Source organism: Bubalus bubalis, chromosome 2 (assembly GCF_019923935.1).
Source record: "Bubalus bubalis isolate 160015118507 breed Murrah chromosome 2, NDDB_SH_1, whole genome shotgun sequence".
In the NCBI taxonomy this organism is placed as follows: Eukaryota; Metazoa; Chordata; class Mammalia; order Artiodactyla; family Bovidae; genus Bubalus; species Bubalus bubalis.
In genome coordinates, this window is record NC_059158.1 from 95,571,856 (window position 1) to 95,586,949 (window position 15,094).

The following is a 15,094-nucleotide window of genomic DNA, read 5'->3' on the forward strand; positions in this document are numbered from 1 at the left end:
AACAGCAATTGTTTAGGCCTTTGACTTAGAATGAATTTTATTTCTGAAATAGCTTCCTGTCGTGTGTGGATGTGTGTGGTGGGGGTGGATGTGGGAAGATTCTACTCTGATTTGGTTCTTCATAGGATGGTGCCAAATAGGTAGATTATTTTCCACTTACACTAGTTTGTTTTTTTGTTTTCTTAAATGCTTATGGCTTCTGCACTCCTGCTTTTGAGCTAGCTATCCCTTCCATCTCCAACATAAATTGTAAACAGACATTTTGTGGGAGTGATTTGGACCAAAAGGTTTTAATGCTGACTCAATGAATTCAGTAAACTGAATTCCTAGAAAAACAGTGAAGAAAGGTAACAGGTTTGGTTACCGTAAATAATTTTATGCCCCCTGTTAGGTTCTGTAATACACATATCCTTTGGCGGCTGGGTTCTTTCCATTTAGTATCTGGATAAATCATCAACTGTTTAGGCTAACAATATTTGGAAAGCCAGTCAATTAGGTATGAGCTTTCTGCCAGTTGGGGGCATCATTTGCTTTGGTAATTATTTAAACCTTGATGGTTTGAGTTAAATTGGTGAAATTGCAGTGGAGAAAGGAGCTCATTCTGTGTCTTTTATTTTTTTAAACTCAAGAGTAGAAGGGCTTAATGTCAAGTGGTTTTATCCTCTTTTTTATTTGGAATATAGCCCTTAATTTTGTTGTAAAAGGCACCAGGCCCAAAAGGATTCTACTTATAGGAGTTCTTTAAATAAAAGAACTATTTGTTACTTTTAAAACACAAGTTTTAAAACTCCCTAGGTGATGGAGAAACAACTCTGATTCCTCTTCTGTTTCATTCCATCTCTAAACAGCAAGGAGCTCTTCTTGTTTTCTTAGTAGAGCTGCTCTAACTAGATAATGAGCTTTAAAAAAATATTTACTCTTTAAATGCTCTGGTTCTTATTTAAAATTAGTTTCTTTCCACAGAAAGATAAAATAAAACAATTTGCTACTGCCAGATGCTTCTCTCTTTTCTGGGGCCTTCTGTTTCCATTGGGCCAATCAAGGTAAGTTTTGCAAGGGATTGACCTGCTTACCCTTGCTGTATTGGTGCTATTGCACTACCAAAACCAAGATACCAGCTAGTCATTTCAAGTAACATGCAGATATTATTTTATTTTTTAAGTATTCATGTATCTCATTGACATAAGCTGGTCACAGTTTGCTTTATGGCCCTTTCTCTTTACTTTATAGTGACCATCTTCCTAGTAAGGTTATTTGCTACTTGGTACACGTTCATTCAGATACTTTTACCTTGTGGTTTTTTCTACATTTTTCCTAGCCCAGGATATGCCCTTTAAGCTTTTGTGCCTTTATGCTTACTGACTATGTAGCTGTGTAAAAGTCTCTGTCCCTGTTGGCTCCTTTTAAGATAATAATTGAATGACTTAAGAGTCCAGCTTCGAGGAAATCAAGAGAATCTCCCCCCCCCCCCCCCCTTAAATTAGATTATTCCCTTTTTTCCCTCTTAGTATCTAACAAATATGGAGCCCAAATCTTGGTAAAACAAATGCTTTTTTTAGGTGTTGTAGCAGACTGAGAGGGTATGAATAATATAATCATGTATCCAGGAATCTAATTTAAAGCCCTATAAAAAGCTACATTAAAATAAATTGATAATTCTCAAACTTGATCTTTCTTTCAGCATCATGTCTTCTTTCTACCCAACCTCAGAAGTGTTAGTGAGCAGTAAGTGGTCAGAAGATAATGAGAAGCAGGGTGCCTATATAGTTGGCTGCAGTGACACAAAGTTGGTAGGGTTCTGCCATCTAATTTTAAAAAGTTAATTCACAGATTCTTTAGACTTTGCAACTGAAGGTTATGGAACCTTCATGTATATTGTCTAGTTCACATTAAGATCTCATTCTGGGGCCAGCTGAGGACTATAATTGGTGGCAGTCTTACTTGCTAAATGATTGTGGTATTTGGAATGCTATTGAACGTGACATGAAATTTTAAAAACTTGTTTGTAAAATAATATGCAGACTGAACTTAACAGTCTGCATTAGCCAGAGTTTGTATTTTTTGAAATTAGAGCAAATGATTTTGATTAAAGGAGTAGTTATGTTTTTATTTAATTCAGAAGATAACCTAGAATGCCTTTTTTAGAATTCAGACTCAATCTGTTAGTAGTAATAAGCATTTGGAAATTATCAAATAGGGCTTAATAATACTCTTTGAAGTTTATCCTGTAAGTTAAACTTACCTTTCTCATTGTACAGTAGCTTCAGATGGGAAAGTTTTGCTTCTACTTTAATAGAATTATAGGATCTTACAGTTGGAAGGGACCTTACAAGTTGTATAAATGTTATTTCCAGTAAGAGATTGTATTAAGATATGTATGAAGCTGTCTTCTTTCTCCATGTGTATTGTAAATAATGTTTTGCTTTAAAATATTTTCACATCTTAGTCTTCTGTTGTCTTTTCTACAACATAAACTGTCCTTATACAGGTGATTTTGTCTTCACTTAAGCCCAAGAGAGTCTTCTTCCCTATCTTTTTCCCCCTTTCTTTAATTCTTAATTTTTCTCTTCTTTTAATGAGAAAATTAGAGTAAAAGAATTAAGGTCCCTTTCAGCTCTAACAGCCTATGATTCAATTTAGATCATTTGATAAGGATAGATGATATGTATAAGATTTTATGGGTTGATATATAAGAAATTCTTTTAGTAATGCCTCCCTAATTCTAGTTATTCTGTATTTTTTCTTTTTGCTTTTGTTCGTTAAATTGATAAATGAATAATTCCTCTTTAAGTTGGTTTTCTTGTTCTCGTATTGAATAAGGCAGGTTTTTATAGACCTTATTTCTATTCCTGTTGCTATCTGAGCTGCATCATGCCTTGGATATCATTATAACTTTTTAGCTAGTTTTCCTGCTTCAAGCTTGTCCCCTCAAAAACTTTTTAGATTTCAGTGAGTTATTTTCTTGCCCTAGAACTTTCAGTGTTTTCCTGTGCCTATAGCTTAACATCTACTTTCCACAACTTAACTTTCAGTGATCTCCTGTTGTATAATTCAAAGCATGATTCTGAGCTGCATGCCTTTGCATTCCCTAATATGAATTTGGACTGGTCTTCTCGTGGTATTTTGAGTGATTATATTATTTCACAACCAAGCTTGTGTTTTTCTTGCTCTCCTGCCCCCAGCTCATTACCACTGTAAACTTTATTTACCTAAATTCTCCCATTTCAAGTCCTGCCTTCTCCAAGAGGTCCTCCGCAATAAATTTGCCCAGCATACATCTCCCCTTCAGATTATCAAAATAAAATCCTATGTAATCTTCCCATAACTCTTACTTATTCTAACCTTGTTTTATTATGGTTTTACTTGCTTTGTCTTTTCAATGAGTAATAGATTGTAAGCTCTTAGAGGGCAGAGGCTGTGATCTGAACTTTTAAGAAGTCGATAGTGCTGAGCACAGTTCTTGGCACATCATGGGTGCTCAGTAAATTACTTGTTGAATGAATGAAACAAACACAGATACTCTTGCCTACAATGTAAGCCGGTAGGTTAGTCAGTTACATGTAACTGTTTTCAGTAGTTACTTATGACTTTACATTGTTACCACTTATTTTTAGAGTCTGCCTTTACTATTGATTTTTCATTTGACAAAAATGGAAGATAAATAAGATGCAATACATAAGTAATTTTTGTTTGGTGAATAAAATTAAAGAAGTTACTTCCATTTACTTTAAATTACAGGCAAGTGTATTTCTCTCTGTATGACTTCGTTGGTGATCATCTCTAAGTTTTACCACATATTTTTACATACCGTAGGGAGAAATGATTTGAAATATAGGCCTTCCAGAAAAATCCAATATATTGGTATCTTAGAGTGATCTGACTATGACTAACGTTATAAGTTGATTTGTTGTTGCTTTTAAGTTATTGTCATTTTGGGGTGTTCACAAAGTCCTTCCTGTGTAATTGGACATTAGCCAGTGACAAAGAGATTTTTTTTTTAGGTTGTCTACTTACAGACTGTTGAATCTGGGTAACTTTCTTTATGCATTTATATTACCCAGGTGAGTACATTTTAAAAAATAGATTGACCCATACCTAACATGTTGGTATAACTTTAGGCCTATGAATACAGTGAGATTTTGATAGGTTTTAGCTCCATTATTTTTACATAGCAACTTATTTAAGTCTGAATTTATTCAAAAACTTCAGCTAGAGTAGTATTTCTAAGGATTACTTGGAGAGATGTTAAGGAGACTATGTCATTTTGGAAGAATGAACTGTACCCCTTTGCCCCTCTGAGATTCACAGGGTGCAGTATTTTCTAAAGATGTCAAGTTTTGCTGAAGCCTTTTAAAACTTGTTACCTAGTGTTTTCAGTTTTATTTGGCCATCTTTCCCTCCCCCACTTCTGCAGTTTCCATTACTGCCCCCTTTTTGTCTGTTTATTTTGCTTTGTCTATCACATTGCATAGAATTAACATTGCCTGAAATTTAACATTTTTTGAGAAATGGTAGGTTGGGAACACTTACCCATTTAGTTTGCTTTTTAGGAGAAAAGGGCATATTAACACACATAAACGTATGTGTGTGTGTTAGTCGCTCAGTCGTTCCTGAATCTCTGCGACCCCATGGACTGACTGCAGCCTGCCAGGCTGCTCTGTCCTTGGAGTTCTCCAGGCAAGAATACTGGAGTGGGTTACCATTCCCTTCTCCAGGATACCTTTCCAACCCAGGGATTGAACCCAGGTCTCCTGCATTGCAGGTGAAATCTTTACCCTCTGAGCTCCCAAGGAAGCCCAGGGCAACATTGAAATTAGTAAGTATTAACACACAGAAATGTAACAGCTTGTAAAGTGCAACAAATGTATTCATTAATGGTGGGATCAAAAAGGAAAGTGAATAAAAGGGCTTCAGTGGTGGTCCAGTATAGTTAGTGCGTGCTTTCACTGCAGGGGTAGGAGTACAGGTTCCACCCCTGGTGGAGGAACTGAGATCCTGCATACCATTACAAGGCACAATCCAAAATAAAGGAAAAAGGAAAGAACAGATAGCAGCAGGCTAACTTGTTGGGTTTTAATTGGATTTATTAGAAATTTTGATGGCATTACTTCTGGTCATTATGAAGTAGTATATCAGTAGATAATACAGATTGGGCACCTATATATGTACACACAGCTATGTTCTAGTATACTAGAGTTTTTGTAGAAATAATTGGCCTAAGTTGTAAAGGTTTATAAGTAGGAATCTGTGGATATACAGTGTCTCATAAAGTTGTCGTTGGTCTTGCATTCTTATTTCCTATTTCCATACCTTCATATTTCCATTGTCAGTTTAGCCAGTAGACACTAAGCCTCTTCTTGACTATGGATCAGTACAAAGACGAATGCTATATGTGTACCCTGCACTCAGGGAACTTAAGGAATTACTCAGATCCCTGGCCAAACTGGGTTTTCTCATCTTTCAACTGCTGATTGGATTGTCATGATAGTTGTAGATATCTGGATATTTAGTGAAGATGACTTTTTTATTTGCTTTTTTCTCCCTAGTCAAGTAATCGTGTTTCTTCTACTTATTAAAAAAGGGTTCATTGTAGTTAGTGGTCACTAAATACGTGATATTTTTGCATGTCGGGCTTGAAAGAAAATCTGCTTCTTTCTTAATAATCCACTGCACAAGGACTAGACATGCCAGCAAGTGAGAACTGAGTTGAAATGTATGTAGTTTGCTTTGTCTTAGGCTTTTTTTTTTTTAAAAACAAAATTTTCATCTCAGTTATCTTAGATTTATTTTTAAAACAATTTTCATAATTAGCTCCTAATCTGTTTGGGCTAAGACTTTCTAAATTTTAATTAATGAATGAGCATTAAGTTTATGTTTGAAAACATGGGCTTGGTATACTTTATTTGGTCCTCAGGTATCAAGAAAGTTGTTAATTCTCAGAAAGATGATTTTTTAGTAGTTTTAAGATTATTGCATATTTTTTATCATATTTTTGTTAAATAAAATGGACAGTTATTGTTTCTTTTGCAGATGTAAGGACTAATCATAAAGTTGTCTACTACAAGTGTTTTGAGTCTCTGCTATATCTGTGTAATTAAGTTTCATGTAGACAAATATCTAAAGATTTAGCTAGATGCAATATTAAATCTAGTTTACAAGCATTGGGAGTAGTAATAGTCTTATGTCCCTCTTTGCTTGTGTCCTAGAGGACTTGAATCCAGAAAGAGGCTTAGTTGACTTTCTAGAGTAAGTTTTATAAAATCTTTTAATTGTGTGTGACATGAAACACCACAATTTGTGTGTGTGTCCCCAGTATGTTTAGAGCTTTTTAAAAATTAAAAGTTCATTTTTATTCAGGTCCTTTCTAAGTTTTTGTGTCATGTATATTTTCCGTACCTTCATTTAAGAAGTTTGGGGTTTAACCAGAGACAGTGGACTAAATATTTTAAAATCCTTACTTGCCCTTTTTTTGTATAGTTTTGTAAGGTTTCAGTGAGTAGAACTGATACCTAATCTGTGTTAAAATCATAATTTTTATCACCATGTTTGTATATAACTGATTCATATGCCCTATTGAATTTGATCCATCCAGACTAAAAAGTGGATTGGCTAGAGAGGAATAATAATTTTAGAGAGGAATAATAAGGATTAGAGAGTTGAGTGACTTGTAAAGTGACACTGAGGAGCCAGCACTAAATGTGATCCTTAATCTAGGATTGACTTCTTGTTACTTGTTTTGATTCGTACTGAAAGTGATGGTTTTACAGTATTACTAGATGTCTTTAAAGAACTGAAGTTCCTATCTAACAGATAGCTAAGGAATAAAGAAGGGGCAACATGAGGGATACTTTATATGAGTTGGAGAGCAGTTGTAATAAAACAGCTTTCATTTATTGAGTGCTACTTTAAGTGCCTGTGTGTATTCATGTATTATTCCCTTTAATTCCTACAACAATCCTATCAGACGAGTACTATTTTTCCTCATATGGTGGGTGAGGAAATCGAGGGTTAAGGAAAGTTGCCCAGGGCTACACAACTGGGGTAGGAATTCTGGCAGTCTGATTCCAGAGTATACTTAATAGCTGTACTAGGCTGCTTCCTTGTATTGCTGTTTGAGATTATGCCATTACATTACACCTTAGAATTCGAAGGAATAGTGTTTTACTTCAGTGATTCTAAAGTCTCCAGGTTAAAAGAATTTAGCAAACTAATAATGACTACTGGAAGTTGACTTATTAAATGGAAGATTTTACTCCATGTGGAAGCGGTTTTGGAGGAAGTAAATGATTGTCCCAGAATGCAGCCACTTATTTTGGGTTGTTAAGAATATGCTTTAAACAGGTATTTCTATTTATTTCCAATTGAATGAACATTTAGTTACATTCGAAGATGTAGTTTTCACATTTATTCAAAACTTAATATTTTGTATTCATATATTTGTATATAAGGTAAGTTAGTGGTCAAGAGATCAGCCCTGGGTGTTCTTTGGAGGGAATGATGCTAAAGCTGAAGCTCCAGTACTTTGGCCACCTCATGCGAAGAGTTGACTCATTGGAAAAGACTCTGCTGCTGGGAGGAACTGGGGGCAGGAGGAGAAGGGGACGACAGAGCATGAGATGGCTGGATGGCATCACTGACTCGATGGACGTGAGTTTGAGTGAACTCTGGGAGTTGGTGATGGACAGGGAGGCCTGGCATGCTGCGATTGATGGGGTCGCAAAGAGTCGGACACGACTGAGCGACTGAACTTAGTGGTGTAGGAAATAGTTGTCTTTAAATACTATACTTACTAGGCTCTGTAGTGTGTGTTGTAGAATTAACTTTAGCACATTTAAAAGGAAGCAAGTATAAAGGCGAGACTCAAACTAAGTAATCAGTTTCCTGCTACAAGGGGATCAAGAGTGGTTTTTTAAAAGTCAACCAAATTCAAGAGTTAATATTTAGACAAAAAATAAGTTAGGTTGTATGATTTCTTTCCAACAGGAGAAACTTCAGGAAATAATTATGAAGAAAAGAAAATCCGAGGTGCCAACATGAAGATGTGCACTTTTGTTTTCATATCATAATAAAATTGGGCTAATTTACATTTTGTGTAACTAATTTGCTATAGCATTAACAGGATTGCTTTTATTACTGAAATTTTTTAAAAATTAAAATATCTAGAGTGATCAATGAATCATGCTTGTTTTTGTCTAACATGAGAAATTTTCTAAACTAGGATACTAAGAATGACTGAGTGGATTGTGTGGTGCTTCATAGTTTTTACTCATTTTTTAATTTTCTGCAAATGGATGATTCTTCTGAGAATTTTCAAGAGATTTTCTTGATTTAACTTTTATCATTAAAACAATAGAAACAAACATGACACAAATCATTGCCTACTTTGAAAAAGCATAGCAAGTTGTGTATGAGTTATTTTTTTAAAGGTGCCAAAGTGTCCATTATATTTAGATGCTTAATATTTTAGGCAATTTAGTTTATATCTCACGTATGCCTTTCACCCTTCTCATTCTGTCTTTGTCTCCTAACAACTAAAACTTCTTAATTATAGCACTTAGTATATTTGCTAAAGTAGCTTAAGTAGAAATTTGTGAAGCTCTAACAGGGTCATTTGTAATTTTATAGTGTGCTTCTCAGGAAGCTTAGTGTAAGCTACCACTTTGAAGCTTTAAGAGGATCTGGCTTATGGAATTTGTTGTGGCATTATTGTAGCAACTGTGCAAGAATTGTTCCCCTTAACCATTTTGAATGAACATCCTGTCTTCGTTGAACTTAAGATCTCATTATTGATGAGAAATTCCATTATATTGTGTTGGCCAGAGTTTGTTTGGATTTTTGGAAAAATCCAAACTCTTTGGCCAACAGGCTATTACATGCCTTGAGTGAGAAAAAACAAACTTAAATGAGAAGTCTATGGATAAAGTTAGGATGCCAAAGGGCTGTTCCCTGCCTGTGAAGCAAGAGGTAATCTGCCATGTAAAAAGGGACAGGAAAGCAACTCAAATGTCTCGACTTTGCTAATTGGGCAAAGGGGAAGGCAAAAAAGTCACTTCTGAGGATTTAAACCACAAGCCAGTTCTGTCATAAGCTTGCAGCCTAGATTCCCATCACCATTGTGGTGTTAAAACAAATAAGTAACTTAGAAAAATTTAGTGATCTCAGATTGATGATGCTGCCAAGTGACTGGCGTCAGTCAACACAAATCCTTCAAAAGAATTCAGCTTCAGTCAGGTTGACACATGCATCTCCATATTAGGTGTATCCTAGAATTAATGCAAAGTAGAAATCATAGCAGTTCCACAAAACAGATTTTTCAGACTTCGAGAAACAAGCTTTTCTATGATGTGCAAGTCTCTAGAGGAGCTCTTAATTTTATCAGATTCTTGTAATAGTTTTTCATGTGAAACAGTACTTTGCTTATTTATGTTTTTGTCCCTTGGTTTCAAGTTAATAACATCACAGTTTAGCTTTAGAATTAAATTAATGATCTGTTTACTTTTAGAGGGCTTCCCAGGTGGTTCTAGTGGTAAAGAACCCACCTGCCAATGCAAGAGAGATGCAAGTTGGATGCCAGAGTTGGGGAAGATTCCCTAGAGAAGGAAATGGCAACCCAGTCCAGTGTTCTTGCCTGATACTCAGTTGTATATAATTTAAGAATCTTACCAGTGTTTGTTAATGTACAGAGATTCAGAGGGAGAATTTAACTTTTTATTTGACATTAAATTTCATCATGTGACCAGTAGCACAACTACTAATCTATAAAGGCAAATTTTTGAGATGTTTTAAAATCTGAAGTGTGGGAAGAAGAACAATTGAGAGAACTCGGTCAAATTTCTCTTCAGATATTGTTCGCTATCTCATTGACCTGGTCTCTAGTAAAACTTTTGTTGTATGTAAGCCCTTTTGTGCTTTAAGATGGGCTTTGATCATGGTGTCATAATGAAGTAGAGTATTTCAGTTTGCAATTAAATTTATTTGTACAGTTGTTTGTACTGCTGTCATGTGGAAAAACTCTATTGCATGATGGAGATTTTATCCCACTTTTAAAATGTCTTCAATCCTTTTTTTAAGAAGTAAAATTAGGACAGAATTCTTTCAGTTTGGTGGTGTAATTTTAAAGACATTCCAGAAGGTTTGAAAAGTAGAATGAGAAATAAATAACCCGTATTATCATTTCTGATAAGTTTTATTCCAGATTTTATGGTATGTATATCTGTGTTTGAAAATTTTAATCATAGTTTATGCACTGTTTTGATTATGACTTTTCCCTCTTAACATGGAGTCGTAAGCATTTTACATGTTGCCACAAAAGCCTTGTAGCTACAATTTTGATATTTGCTTAATGTGGAATTTATTTTTCTTTTAATTGAAGTCTAGTTGATTTATGATACTGTATTAGTTTCAGGTGTGCAGTGCAGTGATTTGCTTATATGTATATATGTATATTCTTTTTTTAATTCTTTTTCATTATAGTTTATTACAAGATGTTGAATATAGTTCTCTGGACAGTACAGTAAGTCCTTGCTGTTCATTTTATATATGGTAGTGTGCATCTGTTAATCTCATATTCCCAATTTATCTTTTCCCTTCTGTGTCTTTAATTCGTATGAGAAAAGACTTTGGTTCATTTTTCTCTTAAGTTTTTAAACTTCAGTTTCTCTGTTTGGCTTAGAATCCTACTTTGGGAATGTGTTACTAGCTTTTGATTTTATATACAGACCATTTTAATAGCAGGCCACTTCTCTCTGTTGTCCACTATGCTTCCCCTCATAATTTGTTACTTAGTTCTTTAAGAATTCAAACATACTTTGCTGTTAGCCTAAAGCAGAATTAATTGTGAGGGTGTATCTATTGAAGGAAGGAGGAGAAAAAACCTAGTTCTGTTAGTCATGGGGTTGTAGAGGCTCGTCAATAATTTGTTTTGAAATTCTGTACTTTAAAAAAAGAAAATATTAGTTTAGGCACATGTTTTCTGTCAAGTTCTTGTTTAGTGATGTTTAAACAATTTATTGACTGTTTTGAGGACTAAAAAGGCTTTTTCTGTTAATTTTTTTCATCCATAAATACCATGCAACTTCATTTTAATGATACTTAGCCTGGTTTTGCATCATTAGTTGACTGACTTTCACGAGTAATAAACATCAATGTTTGAGTGTTCTGCTCTACTTTCAGTAGGCTTTATATGTTCCTGTTGACCAATATTCTTCTTTTTTGTTGTTCCTGTTTTTTAGATTGTTAATTTAATTTGAAACTGCTGAATAACTGGTTACCTTGTTCCAGTACCTGTGATTGTTTATATAATTTTATCTCTCTTCATGTTTTCCTTACATTTGTTCATATTAAAATTATGATGTGAGATTGTACTAAATATGTGACAAATCCTTTGGAAATTTGTGTCAATTTTTGTGATTTTTATTCATAGTAGTGAAGATTCATTCATAGGTTTGGATGACAGTCATTGGTAGATGAGATTAAGCCAGCAAGCTAATACTTTCTTTCTTCAGATATGCATGTGTATATGTGCTTTAAGTTTTTCTTTATAGATTTGAGTTTGAAAAGTCTATTACTTATGTACTTGTTTAAAGTCAGTGAGTTATAAGCACCTTTCACTTAGAGATTTTTAAAAGACCAGATGGATATGAAAATTATTTAATACAGATACTAAAAAATAAAGGTGCAAAACACTGAAAAAAAATTTTGCCTTGCTCCAAAGAAGGGTGAAAAACGTTGATTTTGAGTTAAAAGGAAATTAATATTCTTAAATTTTAGGTTACAAATAACACATAATCTAAACTTTTAAATGTACTTGTTAATTATGATGACACACACATAAATAGATTGTTAATAAAATAACTTCATTCATTCAACAAGCACTTACTAAGCATGCTATTCATATAGTATTCATTGGGTTTTAATCTTAAATTGTACACAGTTGCTTTAATAACCAGATAGATTCTTAAAATCTTACTAGGTGCTTGGGTCTTACATAGTAATCGTTTTTTACTTTTGTTCTAGATGCCTGGAATGATGTCTTCAGTAATGCCTGGAATGATGATGTCTCATATGTCTCAGGCTTCCATGCAGCCTGCCTTACCGGTAATCTTGTGAAAATAACTTTATGTGTGATGTTTTGATTTCTTTTTGAAACAGCATATATATTTTGTAGGCATTCATGTTAGTCATTTAAACGCCTCCCGAGTACAATAAGATGGGAATTAAAAGGACTCTTAAGTTTTTAGATTCCAGGCATTTACATTTTTCCTATATTTATAATAGATATACATCCTTAGTTATTCTACATTAAGCAAGTCTAGAATTCTGAAAAGCATGATTTGTTAGCTAGAAGCAATTAATTGCTCTGCTGCTGCTGCTAAGTTGCTTCCGTCGTGTCCAACTCTGTGTGACCCCATAAGACAGCAGCCCATCAGGCTCCTCCGTCCATGGGATTTTCCAGGCAAGAGTACTGGAGTAGGGTGCCATCACCTTCTCCGATTTAATTGCTCTAGTAGCAGTCTAATCTTAAACAGTAGACATATGCTTTACTGAGTGCTGATTAAAAGTTGATGTGATGTGATTTAATACTGGATCCTAAATTTAGAAATCAGATTTCATTTGAAATCCACAATTCATGAGACTTCAGCTATGGCACATTACTTAGAAAATTCTTGAATAATTTTATCACCCTATTAGACAGTATTGGATAGTATAGCAATATAGAAATCATTATGATACTAAAATTAGTGTGACTTATTTATTGGTTAGTTTTAATGAACAGATGTGGCATACTCCGCTGGGATAGTAAGTTTGCAGTGACTTCTCCAAAACCCCTAGGGGCAGATACATTTCAAAGTTTGTTTTTAATATTGTAATAATTAGGTATAAATTGCCCACAGGGTCTTGGCCAGTGCTCTTTAATTTCTAACACATATTTCTAAATCAGAACATAGCAATGTTTATTCTGATGTGGAATAAATAAGACTAAAGAATTCCTATTACTCAGGATAGCTTTGGCCACTGTAATGAGTTTTGATGCCAAACTTAAAAGGTTTTCAGCTTTTTGGATCTTAGAATTGTGGATCTTTTATATAATTGATGATCATATAAATAAAACATTTAAAGTGCTTCAGTAGCTGCAGGTTACTGTTTTGTTTTTAACAATTTATAGCAAACTTAGGGAACCAAGATCACTAAAACTTAACCAAAATTTTTGAGTCAGTAACTAGAGAATTAATACAGAGAAGGGGTTAATTGAGTATGCTTTATGAGGATTGTGTTTAAAATATAATTTGTGCAAAGTAAATGTTACTAACTTCATTTTTTCTTCTTATAGCCAGGAGTAAATAATATGGATGTAGCAGCAGGTATGTATACCATTTATGGTGATATACTAGACTTAATATAGACAGTCACAACTGTCCTTGAATGAGGACTAAAACAGTGTCTCTTGGGCATTATAATCAGCTCCCAATTTTTTTTTTTTTGTATAGCGTTCATAATTAAATCCATAAGAAATTGTCGTAATTTTAGGTATAGAGTTCTGGGACCAGATTTGGTCTACAGTTATACTTTGGCCCATACAATGTTTTTAATTTTTTAATTAGTTGCTAACATTAAAATCTGCAGACTTATATAAAGTTGAATTTATCATTTTACACAAAGATTGAATTTATTTTGAAGTTGGATGATCTGTACTTTTAATATTTACAGTGGTCCTCAGTACAATAGATATCAAATTTGAATAAAAAATTCTGCTGCTACTGCTAAGTTGCTTCAGTCGTGTCCGACTCTGTGCGACCCCATAGACGGAAGCCCACCAGGCTCCCCCGTCCCTGGGATTCTCCAGGCAAGAACACTGGAGTGGGGTGCCATTTCCTTCTCCAATGCATGAAAGTGAAAAGTGAAAATGAAGTCACTCAGCCATGTCGGACTCTTAGCGACCCCATGGACTGCAGCCTACCAGGCTCCTCCGTCCATGTGATTCTCCAGGCAAGAGTACTGGAGTGGAGTGCCATTGCCTTCTCCAAAAAAATTCTGGTTGAGTCCATATTTGTATTCAGCAAACCTTGTGGAATGGGATAGGGACTACATACTTCAGGTATCAAGCATGCACTCTCAGCCTTCTGGACTACTTCAGTCATTTTTTTGGTACCTGCTTGGTCTGTGAAGTTTGTAAGTCCTCTGAGAACGCATATTTTTTTCCAGCAGGTTACCTATGAATGTTATAAATAGTATGACTTTAATGTATAATAATAATGCTTCAGTTATACACAAATAATGTTCCATGTATTCTAGATGGTGTACTTTGTCCCATGATTCTGCCAAAACATTTTTTCTTTTGAACATTATCAGTTGAAACATGTTAAAATGCAGTATGTGGGTTTATATGGGCCATAGTTGATGTTTTTAAGATGTTTCATGGATTTCATCATTTAAGCTATAACTATATTCTGATATACTTTAGAATAGTATTCTAGGTCTATTTAGGTATCTCGAGCTGATTACTATTACCCTAAATAATCCTGAAAAATTACCTTAACATTTTCTTTTTAGTTTTTAAATGCTCTGGCTCTCTTACTGATATTTTCATACTAGCTCCTTTTGATTGCTGTTAGTATCTATGTACTTAGTTTTGTTTTCTTTTTACAGTCATTGTTTGTTTTTTATATACAGTTTTAAGCTACTTGTTTGTAAAGTTAAAGATTATTTGTATGAACTTTGTAACTAATGTGGATTTCCTTTTATATCTTAAGAGGGCTTTGGTAGTAGTTTAAGATAGTACCATCTAATAGAACTTTCTGAAAGGAAGGAATTGTTCTGTAATCTGTAGTGTCACATATAGCCACATGTAATTATTGAGTATTGAAATGTGGCTAGTGCACAGGAGGAACTGAACGTTAAAATTTTACTTAATCTAATTTAAACAGGGATATGTGATAGCCAAAGGATATTATATTATACAGCATGTGTTTTGGAACCTAGATAATTGAAATTGTCATAAACCTAAAGCATAGAGGGCTCCCCTGGTGGCTCAGGCAGTAAAGAATCTGCCTGCAATGCAGGAGACCTGGGTTAGATACCTGGGTTGGGAAGATAC

At 34.4% G+C, this 15,094-nt stretch overlaps 1 protein-coding gene across 14 annotated transcripts in view; it reads left to right on the plus strand.

Annotated features, from left to right (window-relative positions):
* The window catches only part of PRPF40A (pre-mRNA processing factor 40 homolog A), a 59,680-nt gene that overhangs the window by 2,252 nt on the left and 42,334 nt on the right, over positions 1-15,094 (plus strand). For 13 of the 14 annotated variants that reach the window (XM_025261390.3, XM_025261377.3, XM_044935270.2 and 10 more), the window contains 2 exons: positions 12,016-12,096; positions 13,331-13,361. In XM_025261390.3, the coding sequence (XP_025117175.1) occupies positions 12,016-12,096; positions 13,331-13,361 (112 nt within the window). Of the gene's footprint in view, positions 1-963; positions 1,044-12,015; positions 12,097-13,330; positions 13,362-15,094 lie in introns of all 14 variants that reach the window. The other variant, XM_006055824.4, reaches the window with a different exon arrangement.